This window comes from Balaenoptera musculus, chromosome 19, assembly GCF_009873245.2.
Source record: "Balaenoptera musculus isolate JJ_BM4_2016_0621 chromosome 19, mBalMus1.pri.v3, whole genome shotgun sequence".
Classification (NCBI taxonomy): domain Eukaryota; kingdom Metazoa; phylum Chordata; class Mammalia; order Artiodactyla; family Balaenopteridae; genus Balaenoptera; species Balaenoptera musculus.
The window spans coordinates 21,234,671-21,259,784 of record NC_045803.1 but is presented as its reverse complement, the minus strand read 5'-3'; the positions used below and the strand labels follow the sequence as shown (position 1 = coordinate 21,259,784).

Sequence of the window (25,114 nt, the reverse complement as noted above, 5' to 3'; positions counted from 1 at the left end):
GGGTGTATCATGGATGAGAGGAAATCAACTTAATGCCCTTTACTCCATTGAATCTAAATGGTGGACACTTAGTAAACGATTGTTGAACTTAAGGGAGCTATTTATTTAGTCTTCTGGGGTTTGTTGTAAAAATCCAAATATCCCAGGAGAGAAGATATTTCGAAAGTATTTATAACCTATGACTCAGTTTTCCAGTCCTAGAGCAAGACTTACAACAAGGTGTACTAGACTTACAGAACCACCAAATATCCCAGGAGGGAAAGTGTGTGTCCACTGCTTCAGGAGAACGCATCTTTGTTTGTTCACTTCTGTTATATTTTGGAACATCACTTTGTGTTAGGCACTGTGGCTGGGGACTGGCAGAGATGGGAGACAGAGGGGGTGCTCCTCTGAGGGGGTGGCGTGGGTAAGAAAGGCTTTCTGTGACAGCAGACCAACTCGGAAACTACCTGTTTCCTTCATACTACCATCACTATGGCACCACTTCTGGGAATCACATTTTAATCAAAAGTATGCAATTAAAACACTTCCATCTCATTTATTTCATTCCAATCCAACTAAGTATCTATGGCCAGTTACCCCCAAAATTCTAAGAAGGTGTTGAAGATTGATATCTGCTGAATGGAGGTGGGCTTTCTTTCATTTCAGCTTTCTCTTCAAAAATAACTTTTATATTTTTCTGATTAGAGAAACAATGCATGCCCATGAAATAATTTGGAAAATACACAATAGTCATCAGAAGATAAATAATCCCACCCCCCTCAGAGGTAATAATTTGTTAATAATTTTTTACATTTCCTTTCGCTGTTTAATATACATATATATTTTTAATTTTCAGAATTGGAATCAAGCTGTAATCATAGTTTGCTGTTTCACTTAAAATTATGGCCTGAGCATTTTCCCATCCTCTGAAATATTTTTTGAAAGCATGATTTCAATGCACAGTATTTGTAGCAGTGTTAATTTAACCATCCTCCCACTCTTGGACATTTGGGTCAACTCTGTCTTTTGTTGCGATAAGTAGCACTTCAGCACAGTTTTGTCTTCGTCACTGATAGCATTGTAGGTTTGTTCTAGGAGTGGAAAACTGAGTCATAGGTTATAAATATTTTTGAGACTTTTGATATATAATGCCAAACTGCTTTCCAAAAAATACTACCAACTTACACCCTTTCCAGTACTATATATAAGAATGTTCCTTATCTGTTACCAGTAGCAGATATTGTCATGAAAGATGCACACATATGTACACATACACACGTGTGTGCGTGTGTATGTGCACGTGTGTGTGTGGCCTATTTTTTAAGCGATAAATGTTGTTTCTGCTGTTCTAAGTCACATTGCACCCAAGACAGACAACATAAAGGAAACTTGGGTGAACAAGATAAGATGAGAGCTGGCTGTGTAAATGAGTCAACAGTGTGAGGTCTGGGTAGGAGGAGGGCAGGGGCGTCCTGGGGAAGGCGCCGTTGGCCTGGGTCCGAGAAGAGGCGATGTGTTCCCTCTCCTGATGTGCTCACATCTGGGGAGGCTTTGGCGTGAGGCATGCTCAGCGCAGCTCGCCCCATCCAAGCAGGACTCCCAAGGTGTCCTCTGCTCCTCCGTGGCCTTGCCAGGCACGGAGAAGCCATCAGTGGCCCGGGGAGCTCAGTGAAGAGGAAAGAAAGCAGAGCAGAGAGGGGACAGAGTTCTCCCCAGATACTTCTTATTGGGGCTGGAGCAGAGGCCAGACTGTGATGCCGGCCCCAAGATGAGTCATGGCCTGGTGCTCGAAGGAGCTGGGCACCAAGTGTGCTGGGCACCCAGCCTGCATGTGACACTCCCCGAGATGTCACGGGGAACTGCTTGTGAGTGGCTGAGAACAGAATCTGGCTTTAATGCTTTTAACAAGTTAATGTTTGTGCTCATGGGCTCTGTGCACATTTAAGAATTAATTAAATCCTTTAAGGAAGTCATTTATGTTTGAGACCGAAGAAGACACTCAGGGGCCAAAACTCCCCCAAAGAAGAAGACCCAATCACACAGCTCTACGCCTTGGCAGGACCCGCAAGGCCAACTTTCCTACAGCCTGATCCACAGTGCACTCAGATATCTTTAACCCGTTCTTTCCACAAGGCTCCTGGGGCAGCATATTAAACTCGAGTTATTTTCAGTTTCATCTAAGGTGTCTCTATCCAATGCATTTTCTTCAAAGTCTGCAATGTGGGATTCAAAATCTCTCAGCATCATCAGAGTCTTAGGAAAATATATTACTAGGAAGTGGAGCTGCTACTTGTGTGTTAATTACAACAAGCCCGGCTGCTGCACAGATAATCTCCAGCGTCAGAAGCATCAGCTCGGGCAATATCAGGAAAAACAAAATCTTTTAAAAAAAACATCCTGAATTCTCTCTTTCACCCTTTGAGGAAAAAAGTGCGGTTCATTGTGAAGCTAAACCTCATCTATTTAGTTGTTCTTATAAAGATCTCAGCGATATTTGAAATGTTCCTCTCTTGAAAGAGAAAAACCAAGGTAGATTTTCAGGATCCAGTCCCAGAACTGCTTTGCTATTTTCAGTCTTTATCTGCTTTTTCAGAGGAAAGTCTGTGGATAACCCGTTCGGGCCAGGTTCTGGGTGCCAGGAGATTTTGACCATGCTTAATACAAATATGTCAATCATATGTGTTTGTTTTTTGGTTGGTTTCACTGTCTCTCCTTCACTTGTGAGCTGAAGCTGGTGTTCGCAACAGACAGGACTCTTCTCTCCCGTGAACTTGAAGGGGAGCAGGGATCTCGTGTGATGAGGTCCCCAGGGAAGGGCAGCGGGAAGGCCCGAGGTCTCAGGGGAGCGAGGGCACCCTGTCCTCCCAGGAAGATAGGGCAGACCTCTGACCCTGATGGCATTCTGTGGGCTTTGGAGGGAATAAAGGTCAAAGACAGGCATGGGGAGGGCACAGGAGGCAGAGAAGGGAGGAGTATATTTTCAAATTAAGTTTTTTTTTTGAATGGGGAGGAAAGGTCAGTTTATTCCCACTTATTCAGAACTTCTTAAGGGAGTCCTTACCCACTCTGATCAGAAAGTCCTCACTGGCTAAAGGAAGGGCTGTGCTGACGGGGGAGAAAGCAACCATTGAGATGTCCATGGCAACTTTGGGAGATGTAGGGACCACCACATCAACTACCTGGGGTCACAGGGTGAGAGGCCTGCAGTTCGCTGCCTCCAGCTCTCCAGGGGGAAGCCCTGCTGGCTCCTGTGTGTCCCTAACACCCTCTACCTTTGTCAGCTCCCTCTGTAAGAGAGAGCAGGCCTCAGGCAGGAACCTGCTGCAGGCAGCAGTGTTTAGCCAGAATTTAATAACATTGTTCTCCTTTTATTTATTTTTATAATTACCTTTAATTTAGAGCAAGTGATACAAATTTCCATTTAGGGTAATGATATAGTTTCCTTTTAAATGCATTAAAGTAAAAAATAGTGAATTAATTAAAAAAATATTAGCAAGGGTACAAAAACACAGCAAAAACGGGAAGGTGGTTTATTGCAGTGCAGCTCTGTGGCGAAAAGCGTCGGGAAGGGATATGTGGTGCCTGCAATTGGGACACGGCTGAAAGCCCTTTTAAGCTGTTTTCATTTTATTTATTTTCTGAAACAGGTGAGCAGACCCTGAGCTACTGGAGAGTTTAGGATTTTAGGAAACAAAGCTCTGAGGAAAAACCCCTGAAGACAGACACATTGATCCCAGAGGTTTAAAATGGATCCAAGCCTCAGGAAAGTGCACCAGAAAGATCCCTGAGAGAGCAGCCCCTCTCTTCATTAGGACTATTAGTTTTCCTAGAAAGGACTAAGGATGCCTGGTAAACCTAAGGGCCCTATTGCCAGAGAGGTTTACTAGATGTCAAGCAATATGATGGATTCTGATTTTTCCCCCCTCACCTTTCTCTGAATTCTCTTGACACCTCCTTGTATGACACTTGGGACACTTACTGTACTCTTCCTGCTCTCAGTTCGGTAGCAGGCCAAGACTCTGTTCTCTTCTAGAGGAGACTTGTCCAGGCTCATCTCCACAGTCCTCATATTACCTAACACATGAAAGATGCTCATTCACTCCATCCATCCATCCATTCATCTACTCATCCTTCTATCCATCCACCCAAACATCCGTCCATCCTTCTATCCATCCATCTATCCACCCAAACATCCATCCATTATTCCATCCTCCATCCATCCATTCATCCATGTTTTTGTCCTTCCATCCACTCAATAAATATTTATTAAGAGTACTCTGTATATTTCACAGTAAAAAGTTAAACAAAAAAAAGGTCTTCTGGGTGCCCCCAGCACTCAGGTGGGCACCAGGGATATAGCAATAACTGCAGAAGACATTGCTTCTACCCTTACAGAGTTTATGTCTAATGGGGGAGGTAGAAATTGAACCAGTGGCGGTTCTGTGCCAGGTTAAATGAATGAACGAGTGAACAAGTGGATTGGAAATCCCTTTTCTCTCTCACTGCTGGGCATTGGGGCTTGTGGAGTCGAGGGATGCTGGGGGTGAACAAGCAGTTTCGTCGATCAGAGGTTGCACACGCGGGTCCCTGGCCAGCTGGGTCTCCTGGAGTGAGATGACAGGCGCTGCAGGGCCTGCTCACCTGTCCCCAGCCACCGAGGGCTTGCCCAGCCTGTGTGAAGGGTACGCAGGGGCAGGGCTCCCTCCCGGGGGCTCCAGCAGCAGCGAGGCTGGCAGCCACAGCAGCTGTGGCAGGACACGGGGCAGGGGAGTGGTCGCTGCAAAGGGCGGCGGGGAGGTGGGGGCAGGTGGGCGGGCAGACAAGCAGTAACATGACGGATTCCAGGGGAGGCCAGGCGCTGGTGGTGTCGGACTCCCTGCCAGCCAACTGAGTGTGGCCTCTGGAAGCCAGACACGGCGGGGCAAGTTTCCCAGGACCTGGGCAACACATTCTTCACCCAGGCCCATGTGCTTTGCCAGGGGCCTGGGCTGCCTCCTTGCTTGCTTGAGTACACGCTGGGGGTGGGGAAGACTGGCTCCTGGTGGGCACCCTGAGGCTTAGCTAATGCCAGCCCAGGGACACTGTCTTCAGGCCGCAGGGATGGCTGGAGACGAGGCCTGGCTGCAGCTCATTTTCATTCTCCCTTTACTACTCCGCCTGCTCCGGGGTGCCCCGTTTCAGACCCCACGTGTCCGGATGCCCTTGCGTCCCTGACATGCGTGTGATGGGCTGCAGAGGGGCCTGCGCTTGGAGCAGGAGCGCTGGGCGGGGGCCTGGCCCCTCTGTGGCTCTCTGTACAGCGAAGAGGAGGCCAGGAGTCCTCACAGCGCAGCGTGGGCAGGGTGGGCAGGGGGAATGGTGGGTGAGGGGGCGCTTTGTAAACCGCAAAACATGGAGTACTCTAGGGCGTCACTTTCCTTCATCAGCCGGTAGACACCTTTACTGAGCACTTTATAGTCGGCTGAGCGCTCAGAGTTCTGCCCTATTACAGGGCAGCTTTGGGGTCTAAGGAAGTTGGGGGGCATCCCTGGGAAAGTGACATTTGGCTGTGGATCTGAAGAAAAGGTTACCCAAGGTGCGGATGGGGAGAGGAGGATTGATACAGAAGGAAGAGCACGTGCAAAGGCGCTCTGCTGAGAGAGAGCCTATTAAATCCACGCAAACCTTCTGAAGACTTCTGGACTATCGTGAATAAACAGATAAAATCACTTTTCCTTGAAGCAAACAAGAAAAGCCCTATGGGAAAGACCCAGTGGTGGAATTCCAGATCCCTCAGCAAATGGCAAGGAGATGGTTGGGCAGGGTGAGAAATGCATTCTTGGTGCCCACTGTGGAGGCTTAGTCTGTATCCAGGGCACACAGGAGAAGGCTCAGTTTTCCTCTTCCCTTCACACCAGACACTTTTACAAGAACCCAAGCCAGTGTGTGGCTCAGGACTCCGGGGTGTGAGTGGAGCCTCCTGGACCTGGCTGGTCTAGATTTGAATGAACTCAGTGGAAGAGAGCAAAGATGGCAGGAGGAGACTGGATGAGCAGAATAGAAGCTGAGCAGTGTGGGGGGTGGGGGTGGGGGGTCTGGAAGAGAGGATGGAGTTTTTATCAGCCAAAACTCCTTTGGTTTCACGTGAGAGGAAATCCAACCCTAACCAGCTTAAAGCACCAGGAGGTGTAACTGCAAAGTATGTAAATGGTTCAACTTCAGGTGTCATTCAATCCAGGAGCTCAAATTATGTCACTTAGCAGCTGACTTCTCTCCTCTGCCTCCTTCCTGGCCTTGTCCCAGGGTGCTACAACCCCACCTCCAGCAGCTTCAGACTCTTGGTAGCAAAATGGCTGCCCAAGCTCCAGACCTCGTTGGAGTGTGTCTGAAGTGCCTGTAGCTCCCTGACAAGCCCTAGCTCTCACTCTCATTGGCTTGAATTAGGTCCTGTGCTGAGCCTTGAACCTATCACCAAGGCCAGGGTTTGGAATATTCTGATTCGCTCACATGAATCCCACAATCAGGATCTGAGGGTTGGCTACATCCCACCCAAACCCCAGGACGGAGGAGGAAGAGAGGGCTTCGCTCATGCAGGGAGAGTGGTGGGTGTGGGTGGAGGGAGATGAGTGTCCATCCGAGCGTCTGCAGTTGGTGGAGGACTCTGCACCAGGTTAACTCTGCTCCCCAGTGGTACGGGCAGGAAACCGTCCCCATGAGTGTGCAGATGTCCCTGATCCCAATAAAAGTCCTGAGCATGGGAGTGGTATTTATGGGAAGCCCCTTCCCAGATAGAGGGCTGGCTTCAGTGCCAGGTCCCCCGCCTAGCAGAGCTGTGGTGGCGGGAGCTGGTAACACACCCAGCTGGGCGTGGCTGTGGGGACGCCCCTCTACAGGTGGTCTACCTCGGCAAGATCTTTGTCACACTCGAGGGAGCTACAAACAGGTAATGCTTGGCTTCCGCAGGCCTGTGTTATGAAGAGCTTGAGTTACAAAACGCTCTGGCTATTAAAAACCTGCTACTGACTTTAACGGCAATAAAATATCTGCTGTTTATGAGTAATTAGCCACTTCTGAAAAAGAGCTCTATTCCTTTAAATTTATGGGGTGCCTTGATTTATGCATTTCATGGGGGGATGTCATGTTACATCACATCAGCTTGATGTAATTTGATGCAAATCAAACACATGAACGAGTGAATGGAAACATTCTCTCCTGCCTCCTGAAGAGTGTTTCTAAATGGAAGTATTTTTGGGCCCCACTCCATCTTTGCTCTTCTTGCTTTCTCAGGAAAGACTTGGGATCCTGAACTTCTTCAGTCCTGGGTGCACTGGCTGCAGCCTCTGACCGCCCTGCATGTGCCTCCTGGGAGGATCTCACATCCCTGAGGGTGGCAGAGACTCAGCAGCAGCTGGTTCATGAGCTTCACGCCGGGCTCCAGGCTAATAGACTTCCTTATTGTAAGGACCCCAAGGTGCATCAGTACACACAGGACATGATATAATCAAGAGTCTAATTTTATATTATCTGATTGGAGAAGGAATTATGAAAAAAAGAGAGATTGATGAGTTTGGGGTCTGGTGGAGGAAGCTATATTGTTGAAGTCTTTTGGTAGCTGCTGGCCCCCATTTGGCTGCTGAGGGGGTAGAGGCAAGGACATTCCAGAATTTGTTGGTTACACTATACATCTATTTAGTTGTGCATTATTGTTTCTTTCATCCACCCAGCCAGCCAGCCAACCAGCCAGCCAGCCAGCCAGCCAGCATTTACTTAGCTTCTACTAAATTTCTTGAGTGTTTAGGAGGTAACCAAGGGCAGTAAGATACAGACACATATCTACTAACTTGCTATGTAACTTTAGGGGGGTCATCACCTATCTTCTGGCCTCAGTTTACCTATCTATAAAATGGGCACATCAGGCTGAGTGACCAGGAGCTAGATGATCTCTGAGGTTTCTCCAGCTTTGCCACCCTACCACTGTCTATGCATCTCTTCCCTCTAGAAGCCTGCCTGTGAAAAGAGAGAAGGGATGCACAAATCTCATTCATGGAGTGGAGATGTGCTCCCCAAGCAATCGAGGAGAAGGTGGAGGAGAGTGATGGGAAGTGAGATTGGATGGGGGCTGGAGTGCCCATTCAGTGGAAATCTTTGGCCTGGACTCTTATTTGTGGCACAGGGAAAACAGTGCCGTTTGATCTTTGCCTACTGTACTTAAGTGGAGATAGCCCATGGGGTCAGGAGACAGCAGGTAGACACAGGCTGGCATCAGGCTTGGGTCCATGGTCCCCCAGTAAGTGGAGCTGGTTGGCTGGGTCCAGCAGTACCTGCTGTACACAAGCTGCTGCCCAGCAGATTCAGCTGCTTTCTAACAGGTTCCTCTGGGTAAAGCAGAAAGTGTGAGCTTCGTCTTCTCACGCCGAGGCCTTTTCTTGGGAAAGCACTTTCTAGAATGCTCGGCTTACTAGGCTGGCTTCCTTGAAGCCACAGGTGATGGTGTTCAAGACCCCGCATCACGGCTCTGGGGTTCTACCTTTGGAAGGGAAGCTGTGGTTGGAGCAAAGGCCGCTGCCCCTTCCTCCGCTCTCCGCGTGGGCTGTGCCACGATTGCTATGGAGGGAGTTTCGGGTCCTCACAAGGCCTGGGCACAGCTTAACATAATTACTTTAAAACGGAACCTTGCTATTGTTTTGTATCTTTCTGCTTTCTGGTCAGGAGTGATGTTTTTATGGTCATTAGCCAAATTCCATTTCCTCTGTGAATTGCCGGTTTCACATGCCTTTTGTCCAGATTTCAAATGGGGGTGTTCAACTTTTCCTCATTAACAGCAACAGTTTTAAAAAGGAGAAAGTGCTTGACTCCCATACAGGCCTTGGGAGCACCTGACTTCCGGGAGACTGCCCAGGACTGAGTGGCTCTAGGTGTGACGGAGGCCCGGCGATGTGGACGTGCAGATGGTAACTGAGGAGGTGGAAAAAGAGGCAGCAGCAGTAACCTTTATACAGTGCTCGCCCTGCGCCAGGCACTGCTTTAAGCACTGCAGGTAAATTACTGCGTTCAGTCCTTCTTCCTGCCCCGTATCACAGAGGCACGACTGAGGAGGTACCACCTTGGAGCTCGTGGGCCTCCAGTTCTTTTGGAATAAGACACAGCTCACCTTTGGCAGCGGCAGGCATGTTTCATGTCACACAGAGTCCCAGAAAAGAGACTCCTCTGGGACCCCAAAGATTTCACTAGCTGCCAGGCAGTTGACCGTGGTCGCTTCTAAATGCTATTTGCTGCTTGTTTAGATCCTACCTCCACACCAAGCTACTGAAGTTGAAGAATGCCCTGTGCCTTCCAAAAGCCTCTCCTTAGGAAATACCTCCGGTCCACCTGAGGTGAAGGTGAGGGAGACACTGGTGTCATGATCATGACGACAAAATACAGCCTGTCCAGGGGGCTGGACCGACCGCATGCTGATGGCCCTGAACCCACACACTAATGGCATTTCCTCCCTTGTAAGAGGAGAAATGTTAATGTCTCCCCTGGTGTTCAGCATCAGTGAAGTTCAACTCCAGCCGTTCTCTGTGATTGGTGATGGTGCAGGTACAGGGCTTGGCTGGGAGGTCCTTTCCCTGTCAGGTGGGCCGCAGCAGCGTGAATTAGGAGGCAGGAGGAGAGACAGTAGCTGAGGGTAGTGGCCAACCTGGCCACCTCCTTGGTTGACACATGGGAAGCTGTGACTCCGAGAGGGGCCAGGGCCCGCCAGTTCAGGAGCTGTCTGGGCTGGGATGCAGGTGTGGTTCCAGGCAGTGGAGGGGGGGGAGGCCCTGTCCTAACAGGCAGGATGGGCTGTTGTCTGGGGTGCCCCGCCCTGCTGCACGGCAGGTGCCCACTGGGAGAGCAGGCCGGTTCCCCTGCCCTGGGGGAGTCATCCACACGCCCACCCCCCCCCCCAGGCCTGCTGTGTGAGCACTGTTCTAGGCGTGGGAAGGCTGCTCCGGGAGGTGCATGTTGCCGAGAGGGGGCATTCTGTTCTGCTCTAGTTGGCCCCCTCACTCCTAACTGTGGGGTGATGGGATCTTGGGGTCGGGGAGAGAGGTGTCAGCAGAGGCTCAGAGTGGAGGAGGCCCAGGGACGGAGTGGCAGTGACCTCCAGACAATAGTCCTGCCCCGAGGGAGATGCGGTCGGTGCCTTCCGAAGCCTCCTGGTCTCCTGACCCTTTTGTGAGTGAACAGTACCCAGATGTTATCACGATCTCTGCGGCCGATGTTTTGGGTCCATCTGCCCTTTTGATGGTGAACAGTCTGAGCCTTCTCTGCAGAGCCTGGCACAGTACCTGGCATACAGTGGGTAGTCGGGAAGTGCTGATGAATGAATGAATGGATGGATGAATATTTGCATGAGCAGGTATGAATATACTGAAGAGGCAGAGCAGTCAGAAGGAATGTGGGTTTACAGAGGGCAGGATGAGGGGCCTGGAGTCCATTCAGCCAGAATCTGTAGGTGCATGTTATGTGCAAAGCCTTCGGTTTGGGTCAGATATGGGTCCCTGGAGGTCCCAGACAGGGTGGCGGGGGTGAGACAGGGACCCAGATAATCCACCATGAGACGGAGTGGGACGTCCGTTCTTCATGGACGTTGTGAAGGATGGGGGTGGCTGCATGGACAGTGACATTTGACATAAAGCTTCATGGAGCAAACTTCTCACCTGGCTTGTGCCCTGAGGAGCGGAGAGTGTGGACTGCCCTGGCGGCCCAAGGGTGGCCTGTGGTCTCTTTCTCCCCTGGGTCCCCTTCTCCCCTCAAGGAGATATACTGTGCACCAGGCCCGCAGCATTTGCTGCTTGGTCTATTCATTTGTTCGTTCATTCATTTATACATTTGGCAAATATTTATTGAGTGCATTCATTCATTTTCTAATTCAATCATTTATACATTTGGCAAATATTTATTGAGTGCATCCTTTGTGCCTGGCTCTGTGCCAGCACTGGGGACACCCCATGAAGCTGATGGTCACGGTCCCCACCCTCATGGAGCTTCTGGTCAAGTATACAAACAGAGCCAACCCAGCGTGAAAGCCACTGTGGGGGGAAGGAGTCAACCAGGAGGAGCCCTATGGAGGCAAGACACAAGGGTTCTGCCCAGGGCCTGGGGCATCAAGGAGGGCCTCTTGGGCGAGGTGGCATTTAATCTACCAGCAGAGGACAGGGCACAGGGAACAAGTGGAGACTGCAGGGGGAGAGTACCAGACAGAGGGAATGAGATGCACAAAAGGGCGGCAAGGCCGCTCATCTGCTTGCCCGGAAAAGGGAGTCCTCTCTCCCGGTTCTGACAGGTTTGCACAAGAGCTGGCAGAGGATGCTCCCTCCTTAAGTGTGAACTGTTGGAAATTCATGTCTGTCCCTGGAGTCCATCTGCACATGGTGGTGACACCCATTGCTGGGACAGCAGCCCGGCCCCACCAGTACGTGTTCTTGCCCCCTTGGTCAGAAGCTCATGGGCCAGCCTTCCCTCCTCTCCCAGGAGTCTGGCCCAGCAGAGGCCAGGCCAGGCCAGCCTGGTGACCTGCACAGGAGCTGGAGATGCTGAACTGGGGATTCGAAAGGCCACGAAGAACTGAGGCCCTGGCTCGGCCCTGGCTGGGCCCCATCTACTGGCTTGAGCCCCGTAGTTGCAGGCAGCAGAGGCCCCACTGGTGCACCTGGATTTTTGCTCAGTAATGATTGGGTGTATTTAGGAGTTGATGTGTGTCTGAGCTTATGTCTTCGACAGGTGCCCCTGTGAACAAATCTCCCTGGGCCGGCTTCTATGAATGTTTCAGTCAGGCCCTCTTTGATCACTCTTGCATATGTGCATTCTACATTATATTTAGTTTTGCACTGAATCAAATCTGAGGCTTCTGTGAAATGAAAATAAACTGTTCGATACGATATCATAGTCCAGAAGGGCTCAGACTTACACGGCTTTCATCAGGGGTGAAAGGGTGGTGAGCTGTAGCTGAGCGCTCTGCCCTCTACGGGGCGTCCTGTGGGTCTAGGTCCCCTGTTTTGTTCTAGGGCAGCAGCTCTGTGCTGAGGCTGAGCAGGGAGCCAAGGCAGGTTAATAGGGGATTAAATATCTAACTTCCTGTCATGACAACGTCTGTTTAAAAAGGAAACGAGAAAACCAGCGAGAGAGAAATAATCAATACCCTTCATGACAACTGCTGGTATCTTTCTCAGTTTTGTGATATCATTTTAAAGGTAGGGCAGTCACTAAAAGCTTATATATATAGTTTTTGTTGCTTTCCCTGATGGGGTGGACACAGTTCAGATAAATCAGTTACAGCAGATTAGGGGATCATTTCCTTCCCAAATCATCCTATCTGGGAGAAATGGAAACACCACTTGATGGCTTGGATTCTAGGGGGAGAGGCCTGGGCTATGGCTCACAAAATGATGTCTATTTTTGTGATACTCTGGGCCACCTTCCTCCCCTACACTGTGATCATCAGAAGCTTAGAGAACAGCTTTTGGTAGGACTGGGTCCTCCAGGAGCTACAGACAGGGGGCTGATAAGATGCCTGCTCTCACAAAGCCCCAGCACAAGAGGAGAGGAAACGTGACCTCTGATAGCCATGCAATAAGGCACCACGAATGTCTTAACAAGTTCCAGAGGAACTTCATGGGAGCTCTGGGGGCTGAGTGATCACCTCCAGCCTGGAGCAAATCCAGGAAGGCTTCCTGGAGCAGGCAACACCAGGAAGGAGCATGGAGGGTAGATCTGGGCTGCCACCTTTGGAGAGGCTGGGGTGGGCTGCCAGGATTTGTGGAGTGTTCCTTCTTCCACTTTTTTGCCGTTACAAAGAGGAAGAGGGGAGACCAATGCCTTCTTCCAAACTCTAAGTACCCTCTTCCGTTTCATGCATGGGGAACCCTCACCGTTTGGTTTGTGAGGCCCTCACATGTTTGGTTTGTGGTCCAGGAGTTTACTTTCACTCTATTTTTCTCCACCTCCTCTGATCCACATTCCATAGAAAACTGCTCATGTGTCACACAGCAGCGCTGTGAGGCATACGTGCTATGTGACAGCTCCAGTGGGGGCTTCTTGAGCCCCTGTTTCGCCCCAAATATTAACTCCATGCTCCACAGATTGACATTCAAGTCAATCTTGACTTGGCCACACCTTCTCCCATCTTCCCCTGGAGCATTCTATGCTGAGTCCCCATTTTGCACAAGCTGACCCCTCTGTCCCACACACCCTTCCTCCTCTTCTCTGCCTTGTTCCAGGCTCTTTCCAGCCATTATCCTCACTGGTCTTCCTTCCCTTCTCTCCCCTGCACCCCTTCCTCACTGCACCCAGCCTCACAGCACGTTGTAGAGTCCTCCATTTCAGCACTGGATTCTGCCTGGTCTCTGGTCTCCCTGAGTCCATCTATTTCCCTTCCCTGAGTCAGCTTCAAAGGCAAGGACCTGGTCTTGCTTGTATATCTCTAGATCGGCCATACTTCTTGCCAGATGTAGGCATTAAAAAGTGTTATTGAATGATGTGAGGCCCACTTTACAGATGCACCAAGAAAGTTGGCAATGAATGAGTTTTTATTAACCACTTTTATGTGCCTTGGTTGTGCCTTGGTTATGTCCTTCAGCTCAGCGTTTACTGCACTGAAGGTCCTTTCTGGATCTCGAAGGCTGCTGTGGTCGGCTTCTGAGAAAGTTTACGGCACAGGGTATATTCCTCTGTAATTTAAATGCCATGTTCCCTCTCCTACAAACCCATTTGCCTTCTCAAAATCCTGTGAAGCGTGTAGGACAGTTAATGCGAGACCATTTTAGAGAAAAAGAAACTGAAGCTCAGGCAGGTGCCCAAGGCCAAACAGATGTCAGTGGAAGAGACGGTAATTGGATGCACATTAGTGGTCGTTCCAGTGCCTCCTCTCCTCTTACTCCAGTCTAGTTGGAGGAATAACCCACCTGACACAGGACAGGAGCATGTGGAATAAAATATCCGCCCCTATGGATGTTAAGAAAACAAGATGATATAACTAAATGTTTCTGTGACCCTCCCCCCAACCAGCGATTGAGAGACGCGGCATTTCTAGCCCCCCAGTGCCCTCTGGCACCCACCCCATCATGCCAGCCCCCGGGGGTGCTTTCTCTGGACTGTACTGTCTGTTTCCACTTCCAGACAAACAAGGTTGTGAGGGCTCTGACTCCTTGGCTTCCTTTGAGCTTTCCCATAAGCTGAAGCTTCCTTTGTCTCCGCACGTTTTGCAAATGAAGGAGGTGGCATCAGTCAGCAACCAGCCCAGCAAGGCTGAACGTGGTGTGGGCATCACGGGGGCAGCCTCCCCCCTCAGCGGGTACTGCTTGGGCTCTGGAGTCAGGCTTCCCGGCTATGTGACCTTGTGGGGCTTAAATATTCTGAGCCTCAGTTTCCTCATTTTTGGTATTGGACTAGTATGGTACCTACCATCCTAGGTTGTGTGAGGCTAAATTAGATGATGGCTGTGAAGTAAGTACCTAGCACGGTGCTGGTGCACAATGCTGCCATGAAAAGGAGGAGGAAGGTGCTGAACATGAGGAAGATGATAAGGATGAGGATTCTGTGGCTGATGTAGGTGATTATGGTGGTGAGGGCTGCGGTGAAGACGGTGATGACGACAATTATTATTGTTGTTATTATTATTATGTTTTTTTCGAGAGCTCACACTGCCTGACAAGTCCACAGTCTTAACAACTACCCCACATGAGGTTGTTCTAATTCCATCCCCTGTTTGCCTGGCTTTGTGTGAGGTAGGCAGATAGTGAGCCAGGAACCCAGACCAGAAGTCTGCTCTACCCTGAGAAGAGGACCAGGAGAACTCTTTGTGGACGTTTTCCTTTCCCATCTGATGTGCTCACTATCTGTCTTCAGTTCTGGGCCAGCTCCAACCTTTCCAAAAGCCAACATGTTGGAGAGACCTCTTTGCCTTTGAGAAGTCTGAAATCATCCAAAGTCTTCAAAGAGAGGATACTTTTTACTCTTTTTTCTTCTTTTAAGTCCTCCAACTCATGTCCCAACAATACGGAAGCTGCCTGGGGTTCGGGGGACCATGTGCAAAGCCAGCCCAGCTGAGTTCCACTCTCCTTTAGAGGCAGAGGCCACTCTGACTTTTTGGCCAACATTCTACCCAAAAGGGAAGGTTGGGGAGTTTGACCATACTCTCCAACTTGACTCTTCTGGTTACACAGTTGCCATACTCTGCAGCTCTATTTGAATATCATATTTTCATTAATAAATTCAGCAAGGATTTAACTGTTTCTGGCCCTGTCTCATAGCGTTGTCTACACATCAGTCAAAACGGAACAGGTCACCCGTGCTGCCCTCCTGTTTATCTATTAATCATCTGGTAAATAAACCACTCAGTATCCTGCCCACTTCAGTAATGTTTGTGATGTAATTTGTTTGGATGCCCAAATGTCACCAGCATTGATTGTAAGATATGAAAAAATGTACTTGCTCAGCATAGGAAGCTCTAGGCCAAAATGTAAGCATGAAATCTCGGGTTTATTTTTGTAATAATGTTTACAGCTGTTTAATGACCCTGAAAAGGTTCAGTAGTGTGGTGTTCTGTATTTCAGAACAGGAGCATATTATGCTTATAACAACCTTGGTTAAACAGTGTGAGCTACAACAATTGGAAAAATAGTATTTAATAAGAAGCCATTGTATTCTAAGTGAAGTTGTCTTAATTACTGCTTACCCTAAGTGTAAGAAAGCAAGGTGGGTTGTAGGGAAGGGCCAAGAGTCATTTGCTCCCCCAGGAAATAGGTCCACCTACTGCCAGAATTGCATTCTGTGATACGATTTTGGGGTAAAACCCACAGTGGTGTTTGCAGCCCTTGCTGTGAACCTAAGACCTACCCCTTGCACAGCGACTAGGGGCTTTGGGGCTCCTGCAAGTTTTCTGAGGCAGCGCCTTTACCCTGTTGTTGAAAAAGGGAATATTTAGTTGTGCTTGGCTAGACAACAATATTTGATTTTTAAAAATCCAGTTGAAATGGTTATTTTGAAAGTCATTTTATTTCCTAACTATTCTTTTTCATGGTATAAGGATAAAACTCCTTCATGCAACTTACTGGCAAGATCTATATTTTTTGGGCTATTCATAAGATTACTTTTTTTTTCTGTGCTAGCAAAATGAAACTGTGTTTTTGTGTAAAATTTATTTAGACTCTTAGCAGCTGGCATTTCTGGTGTCCTGATAGTTTCAAATTTCATTTTGAGTGAAAGATACAATTAGGTTCTCTATTGGAAGAGTTAAGTGAAAACTTTTGTCATTGATATCACAGGAAATAGTCTTGAAGGCAGAAATGCAAAATCAAAATAACCATTAGCACCATCAAAGGCAGCTGAATGGCTCACTGTACCTACAGTGATGGGGGTGAGGAGACAGAATGTATTTTGATAATGTGCATCCAATGGTGGGTTTCATAGGCTGAGAATACCCTCTTCAGGAAATGTGAAATTGCACAGCTCAAGGAGAAACCCTCTAGCCTTCAGAAGCTTTCAGCTGGGGCCCCTGCCTGTGTTCAGAGGTAGGCCCACGCATTTGCACGGTGAGGAATGCCATGGCGGCCAGGACTCAGGCCCAAGCCTGGGTCTTCCTCAATACTGACAGTAGGGTTGACTGCCCCGGTGCCCCACCATGACCCTTGGCTCAGGAAAGATCAGGACTAGGGTGGGATGTGTAGTGTTTCTATGTTGGAGGGATGACGCACCAGATTTGACAGTTCACAGTGTCCCCTGTTCAGTCTCAGTAAGGACGTCCAGCTGCCTCTCCACAGTTTGGAAAATTACGTACACATTAGTTCCTTCCATAAGTCAGCCGGGGCTTATTGATCTTCCTGCTATGCTTTGGGCTGGGGCCATGAGCTGAAGGCCGAGTGAGCTGTTCTCAGTGTTTAGTAGTTTGTTTACTTGCTTTTGATTGTGCTAAGGGTTTTCCTACCTAAGTGAGAGGGTCAGATGAGTTATTGTATAGGTTCCTCAGAAGGTCCCTGCTGCCCAATTGCCTTAAGCCCAGGGTCATGGCCCACCCTGTGCTGGCTCCTGGTTTCTTAAAGTGGGTCCTTCACCTGCTGGAATACAGGCTGATGGCTCCAGAGCCAGCGCTGGGGAATGAAGGATGGGTTGGGTACTTGGGATAAAGTGCTCCCAGGTATTAGTGACCATTTGGGGCAGTGCTGCGTGTGGGTATGTATGTCTGTCCCCTTTGTCAGGACAGGCGAGTGTCCTGTGGCAGGTGGCCCTGCCAGGGACACTGAAACACATTCACCGCAGGCCTGTGAGGAAGCAGCGTGGTCCCAAAGAGAAGGCGTTCTCCCTGTGCTTGCTCCGGTAGGGCTGGGGAAAAGGAGTAATGGCACCTTCCATCAGAACGCCGAGCCCCCCGCAGGCAGCCCCACCTCCCAGCCCCTGAGCTCTTAGGGCTGCAGTTGGATCCAGTCCTTTAACAGTAGGACAAGTGATCCCTTAGTTTCCCAGAGTACACATTTGTATTCCTTGCTAGAGGAATTCCAGTTAGGGAATTGCCACCCCTCCCCCAACACGGTCATACTCCACACACACACACACACACACACACACACACACACACACACACACCCTCTATATACCTCGTCTGCAATGGTTTCTTCTTTCTCTAAACTTTGGATTCAGTCTCTCTGGGGTCTTTTCATTGCTTCCTTGTTACTGGTGGCCTTGCCTGCACTGGCCCCTTGGACCCAGAGGCCCCTTGAGGGCAGCTACATGAAAGGCCCCGGGCAAGTATTTACTGAATGACTGAGATAAGGGGTAAATGAATTCCAGAGGAATTAAGTGTCAAGCCTGGAGAAATTGGGGCCGACCCAGGTTTTGCGAGTCCCAAGCCGGGCCTGGGGCCAGCTCGTCCTGCCTCGGCTGCTTTGGCCCGGGGACAGCACACCAATTACCCCTTGCTCTTTCCAAGAACTCACACTCCCTTTCCCTGCTCTGAGTCTAGCAGCTGGCATTGGTTATGACTGACCCATGGCAGCACCTGCACCTGCTCGTGGAATCACAGGGTGTCAGGTCTCACAGAGCTTCCTGAGATGATCGCCAGGCGTGGCCCTGCCGCACTGTGGGGCTCGGCACAGGCTTTGCTGGGGCTCATTAGAGGGGCTGAGGGCCGCAATCCTCAGAGTATCTCCTGGTGAGCCGGGTAGCTCTGCTCAAATTCTGGGTTCCCCCACGGATCCCAGGATGGACGATCAAGTTCTGAAGGGGTTGATTGCTCTCTGTCTCCTAGTGCCAGCAGCTGGGCCATCAGAAGTGGTCCAAGCCCAGATGGCCACCGTGGGTACGTATAGTGAAAGAGCTGGTGTCGGGGCGTGGCTCTCCCTTAGCTGTTTCTGGACCCCCAGGTTCTGGGTGGGAGCCCAAGACCCTTCTGACTCTGACAGATTCGGATTGTTGGGTGTTCAAGGACTTCTGCAAAAGCTGAATTTGAATCCCATGAAGTTGGAGTGAAAATGGTTCTACTACAGGTTAGCCTTCTTTTATGGGCTGTGTTTATAGGGTCTGTTCACTCACTCATCCATTCAGTTAGAACGTCCTGAACGTACAATGAGCCAGCTCTGCTCTAGGCCCTGAGGCTTTATCTGTGACCAAGGCAGACATGAGCCTGCCCGCATGGAAGCAAAGCACATCTGTAAAAGAGTCAACAAGAAAACTGCCCCAGTGGTAAGTGCCATGAAGAAGAAAGTCAGGTGATGGTGTAGAGAGGCTGCGGGGATTAAGTTTTCTGTGACGAGGTGGACATGGAGGGCCTTTGTGAGAAGGGGATATGTGAGTTGAGACCTGCTTGGGGGGAAGGAGCCACCTGTGCCTTTGCACATTCTCGAACATGCTGAGTTCAACAATGGCACCTGAAGACCTGTGGCTTAAAGGGGGTTAAAAAAAGCTTTGTTGACTCTGAAAAAAAAATTTGGGGGCATAATAAAAGAATTCCCTCTCCAAACCTAACTTGAAAACACCCCATGTTCATTATTTGACAAGTTGAGCTGTTACCCGCACGGCGTGACTGGGTGGGGGGTGGTCTTCACCTTGATGCCGCTTATCCAACCTGATTTGCAGTCTTGCTGTATTGCACGTTCAGCCTCCTCTCCCTCCTGCGGAACTGGCCTCAGCTCAGCAGCAGTAACCTGAAAATAGCCCATCTTCCTGGATTCACGTCTTCTGAGCTGGCCAACCGGGCAGCCTTTGGAAGTGGGCCATCCACGTTGGCTTTGGACTTTCCGAACTTCCCCAGAGCTCTTGGGTGGAATTCTGAGCTCTCCCAAGTGGCTTCAGGGTCATGATCCATGTTTGCTCAGGAGAGGAGCCAGTGCAGCTGGATGGGGCTTGAAGGTGGAGAAACAGCTCTAGACAGGGCCCTTCCAGGCCCCAGTCCTGCTCCAGCAACTTCTCACACTGGGCCTGCTCCTCCCCGCTGGTCAGCGGGTGCCATGAGTGCTGGGGCCGCACGGTCTTGTTGTCAACCAGTGCGTCTTCAGTGCCAAGGACAGGGCCTGGCACACACTGGAAACTCAGCAAGTTTGTTGAATGAATGTAAGAATCTCCATGAGAAATTACTCCTTTCTGACCAGGCTCCAGAATGGTTTTTTTTTTTTTTTTTTTTTTTTTGAGTGTAGACTGCCACCAGAGACCAAAAGAAAAGATGGAAATTGGAAACATTCTTTTACTGCAAGTGACCGTGTGCCTGTATGTGTGTGTGAGTGTGTATAGTTGTTCAGGGACAGTCAGCCCTGCACCATGGTTGCAGTTTCTCTCCCTCCTGAAAATAAACATCATGTCTTTTTCTTCTCCTCTCTTGCAAGACAGACTCACAGCCTCTGTCTTCTTGCCAAGGAAGTCAGGTCTCCCATTGGAGACCCTCCATCCACGCATGGTCTGCCTGGCAGGAAGCCCAGCAGGCAGCAGACCCCACCGGGGCTGAATGTGCTTCCTCCACAGTCGAGCTCTGTCCCCACAGGTCCCCCTGAGGAATCGCTTGGCCCAGCAGTCAGTTCTGGCTGGGGTTAAGCGATACTCCTGGACCACCTGGCTGGCCAACGCATCTAAACATTGGGATACAAAGGGGATGGATGTGCAATAACTGTTCCAGTGGCAGAAAACAAATTTGGACTCCTTGAAGTGGAAGGCAGATCTGGAAATAGAAGAAGCCCAGGCATGGATTCATTGCCTGTCAGAGTTGAGCTCCCCACATGCTCTGATGTGGAGGGAGCTGTTCCCTCTGCCCCACCCCCGAATGGCCTGGCTTCAGCCATTCTGCACAGGCTGGAGAGGGGCAGAGAGGACTATTAAAGCCAATTATGCAGACCAGCTTTGAGTGTTAGTGTTTAACAAACAGCTTTGAGTTCTAATTTTCTGCAAAACACATACTGCAGGTACAATTTGTACTCATTACTGTATATTGGGAAAGTTATTAAAAACACTCAAACTTAGTTGAGACTTCCTATGGCATCGTCCCTGGATTTTAATTGGTTTTTATCTAGTTCTATAAAAGATCTCTTTAAGCCCAATCACAGTGCCTGCCGCAGATATTATGCCAGTTGAAGGACAGGGAAAGCGCGCTCTGTGGTTGGTGTAAGTCTTTACCCCCTACCCAAATTTGAGCAGTCTCACCAATCCACTAAAATTCCATCACGAGATAATTTATACTTCTTTTGATGGGCACGGTTACCAAATGACAAAATAACAGTGTTTCGTAACATAAGGGTTAAATCTTAATCTCTGTGGTTTGCAAAGCTGCTACTCGCAGTCTCCTTAAAATTTAATATACCTCGTTAATGCTTCCTTGCAAACACTGAAGGATTTTTATGATTATAATCATGTGTTACAGCACCTAGTACTGTTTCTAAGCAGCATACTAATCAGCTTAATGAGATATTACTGCACTTTTTGTTGACTAAAGCAAAATCCCTTTTATTGTTCTAAAGCCTGTCCTTTACTTTATTTTTTCCCAAAACATTATCTTGTTTTATTATGTACCAGTAAATATCGTGCCATTGGGTTGGATTTTTTTTTTTTTTTTTTTGCCAAATCATAAAATAATCTCTTTCATCTCCGACTGGCGAACATATTGAATATAGTAACCAGAAACAAAAGTTCCAAGTGAGTCAGTTTGGTCTTGCAGTTAAAGCCATTCTGCTCTATGGCAAACTTTGAACTGAACCAACAGGTGCAGGTGCTACAAGGGGGGGAGAGGAGGAAAAGTTTAACACGTAGACCCTTGATTTGTTATTAGGTGTTGAAAGTGGTAAAACATTAATAATTTAAATGTGAATGAATAATTGCAGTCTGTAAATAGAAAATACAAGGAAGACGATCTATCGCCAAAACAAATTGGAGGAGCAATGCCGTATTGCACAATTGGCATTTAATAATTCATTTTTTTATTATTGTTTTTGACTATAATTCCTTAGCATTATTCTGTGTAGGTAAGGCATGAAATGCAAATTCCCCACCGGCTGATGCTGTTGATTCGCTGCGCCACGGCACCTGGCACAGATCTGAACTCTCTCTTTATTTTCAGGGATGGAAGAAGCCAGTCTGTGCCTTGGAGTGGCCTCGGCGGCGCCGGAAGCTGAGCCCCATCTGAGCAGCCCCGTCCTCAACGGCCAGTATGCCATGAGTCAGAAGTTGCACCAGATCACCTCCCAGCTCAGCCATGCTTTCCCCGAGCTGCATCCGCGGCCCAACCCAGAGGAGAAGACCCCGGTTCCCCTCGACGAGAAGGCCCACGTGCCCATGAGTGGCCAGCCCATGGGCAGTCAGATGGCGCTCCTGGCCAACCAGCTGGGCCGGGACGTGGACACCAGCCTCAACGGGCGGGTGGACCTGCAGCAGTTCCTCAACGGGCAGAACCTGGGCATCATGTCCCAGATGAGCGACATCGAGGACGACGCCCGCAAAAACCGCAAGTACCCGTGCCCTCTGTGCGGCAAGCGTTTCCGCTTCAACAGCATCCTCTCCCTGCACATGCGCACTCACACCGGCGAGAAGCCCTTCAAGTGCCCGTACTGCGACCACCGGGCGGCACAGAAAGGGAACCTCAAGATTCACCTGCGGACCCACAAGCTGGGCAACCTGGGGAAGGGGCGCGGGCGGGTGCGCGAGGAGAACCGCCTGCTGCACGAGCTGGAGGAGAGGGCCATCCTGCGGGACAAGCAGATGAGGAGCAGCCTGCTGCAGCCCCGGCCGGACTTGAAGTCCCTGCCGCACGCCCAGCAGAGCCCGCTGGCCGCCTGCAACCTGGCCCCGCCCACCAACCACAGCGTGCCCGACGTGGCCAACCCGGTGCCCTCGCCCAAGCCGGCCAGCGCGCAGGAGGACTCGGCGACCCCAGCTGCTGGCTTCCGCTGCACCTTCTGCAAGGGCAAGTTCAAGAAGAGGGAGGAGCTGGACCGCCACATCCGCATCCTGCACAAGCCCTACAAGTGCACGCTGTGCGACTTCGCCGCCTCGCAGGAGGAGGAGCTCATCAGCCATGTGGAGAAGGCCCACATCACGGCTGAGTCGGCCCAGGGCCAGGGCCCCAACGGCGGCGGGGAGCAGTCGGCCAACGAGTTCCGCTGTGAGGTTTGCGGACAGGTGTTCAGCCAGGCGTGGTTCCTGAAGGGCCACATGCGGAAGCACAAAGACTCCTTCGAGCACTGCTGCCAGATCTGCGGCCGGCGCTTCAAAGAGCCCTGGTTCCTGAAGAACCACATGAAGGTCCACCTCAACAAGCTGTCAGTGAAGAACAAGTCCCCTAGCGACGCCGAGGTGCCTGTGCCCATGGGCGGCATGTCCCAAGAGGCCCATGCCAACCTGTACTCCAGGTACCTCTCCTGCCTGCAGAGCGGCTTCATGGCCGCCGACAGAGCCAGCCTGAGCGAGCCCAGCCGGCTTTACGGCAAAGGCGAGATGCCCGTGAAGGAGAAGGAGGTGGTGGGGAAGCTGCTGACCCCCATCTCCAGCGTGGCCCACGGCGTCCCCGAGGGCGACAAGCACTCCCTCCTGGGATGCCTCAACCTCGTGCCACCACTGAAATCCAGCTGCATCGAGCGGCTGCAGGCAGCTGCAGAAGCTGCCGAGATGGACCCCGTGAGCAGCTGCCAGGCTTGGCAGCTCATGGCCAGGGGCATGGCCATGGAGCATGGCTTCTTGTCTAAAGAGCGCCAGCTACAGCGCAACCGCGAAGACACTTTGGCACACGCCGGGGTTCTGTTTGATAAGGAGAGGCGGGAGTACGTGTTAGTGGGGGCAGATGGCGCCAAGCAGAAAATGCCTGCTGATTCGGTTCACAGCGCTAACGCGGGCAGTCAGAGAGACCTGCCAAGTACGCTCGACCCTTTGGAAGGCAGTCGGGATTTTTTGTCACGTGGGCTGCACCAGGCTCTCGAGTACAACCTGCAGGGTCCCGGGAGTCTGAAGGAGAAGCCCACCGAGTGCCCGGACTGCGGCCGAGTGTTCCGCACTTACCACCAGGTGGTCGTGCACTCCCGCGTCCACAAGCGGGACCGCAAGGGCGACGAGGACGGGCTGCACGGGGGCCCCGATGAGCGGCGCGGCTCGGGCAGTGACCAGGAGTCCCAGTCGGTGAGCCGCTCCACCACGCCCGGCTCCTCCAACGTCACTGAGGAGAGCGGGGTCGGAGGCGGGCTCTCGCAGACCGGGAGCGCCCAGGAGGACAGCCCACACCCCTCCTCGCCGTCCTCCTCAGGTAGGTTGCCAGGGGAGATGGGGGAGCAGCGGCTGGCGCAAGGGCCCTCCCTGCCCCGGGGCCTGGTTCTGCACCAGCCTCGGTGGGGAGGGGTCCTCGCTGCCCTTCAGATTCAGCTCCGAGGTCACCGTGGCGTCGTGCTGTATGTGGACCTTGCCTGTCTGCCCTGCCTCAAGGGAAGGCTATCTTTTCAACTCTTTGACCTTCCCTTGAACACTGGCCACCAGGAAAGTAAACTGATCCTCCTCCCGTGTGGTGGAGATGGCCAGTTGTTATGTTTGCCAGCTGGGATAGCCTACCCTCCCCTGTGATTACCTGGCCCCATTTCTTGCCCTGACCCCCGTCCACCATCACCCCTGGAACCCGGGAGCTGCTGTCTGGCTCCATCCGCGGATGTGAATGTGTAAGTTCAGACCCTCACCGTCTCTCCCCCCAAGTATATGCCCATAATTCTGTCATTTGGGCCCCTCACTGCCTCTCCCTAGACCAAACCTGTCTCCGGCCCCCTTTCAAAAGTACAACTTGGCTCATCTGTCAGGTGCCTCTAACCTGAAGAACCACACCATTCTCCTCTGATGGTTTGGAGAAGCGCAGAGGTTTGAAACACAGATGCGCGACTTCATGTCTTAAATTGTACTGTGTTACACGGGCGATACAGCTTTGGGGTCTAAAATAGCAAAGCAGAAAATCTGTCATCAAAATGTCTGTGAAATGCTGAAGCTTCCTGGCCCAGTTTGAGGGGAAAAAAAAAAAAAAAAAGAAAGAAAAAAAAAAAAAAAAACAACTCACTAGCCTAAGACAGCTAAATTAAAATCACTACCTAACAGCAGGTAAGCTTGTTGCCTTCATCCATATTTCCAAAGCCCCTTACTAATGGATAGTAAATTGAAAGTTCTATCTCTAGCCCTTTATAAAGAAAGCATCTCGCTAATACTGTAATCATCCTGCAGCCTAACAACAGAGGAAATCATGCCATAACAAATACCCTGTTACTAATGGCAACATTGATTTCTGAAATCAGCCAGTAAGTCTAGAAAATGAAAGACAGTTTGAGGCACCTCAAGGCACTGCATTGCCCACTGTTAAAGATGTGGCAGCACACTGTTGAGGGTAATTTTTAAAAAGTTTTTTCTTCCCCTTTTCTTTTTTTTTCCCTTCTCAGTTTCAATAAATATTTCAGTATTAGAGGCAATTCACCACTCCACTTATTAAGTAGATGCCAGCTTAGTTGTGTTGTTATTGTCATGCTTCAGTATACCCTTCTTCTAGGACAAAATTAGTATTAAAATAAAGTGTGAGTCTGGTGGCTTATTACAAACCAGTAAAGAATTGTTAAGACACACAAATCTGCACTGCACATTCCAAAGATTCCGATAGCACTTAATGCCGATGCTTAAACACCCATGAAACACACTGTCTCCACCT

The 25,114-nt window shown here is 50.3% G+C and overlaps 1 protein-coding gene across 5 annotated transcripts in view; it reads left to right on the top strand.

The window, feature by feature from the left end:
• The window catches only part of ZNF536 (zinc finger protein 536), a 417,289-nt gene that overhangs the window by 165,852 nt on the left and 226,323 nt on the right, over positions 1-25,114 (top strand). For all 5 annotated transcript variants that reach the window (XM_036834930.1, XM_036834932.1, XM_036834929.1 and 2 more), the window contains exon 4: positions 21,518-23,689. In XM_036834930.1, the coding sequence (XP_036690825.1) occupies positions 21,520-23,689 (2,170 nt within the window). In that variant the 5' untranslated portion in view covers positions 21,518-21,519. The remainder of the gene's footprint in view (positions 1-21,517; positions 23,690-25,114) is intronic.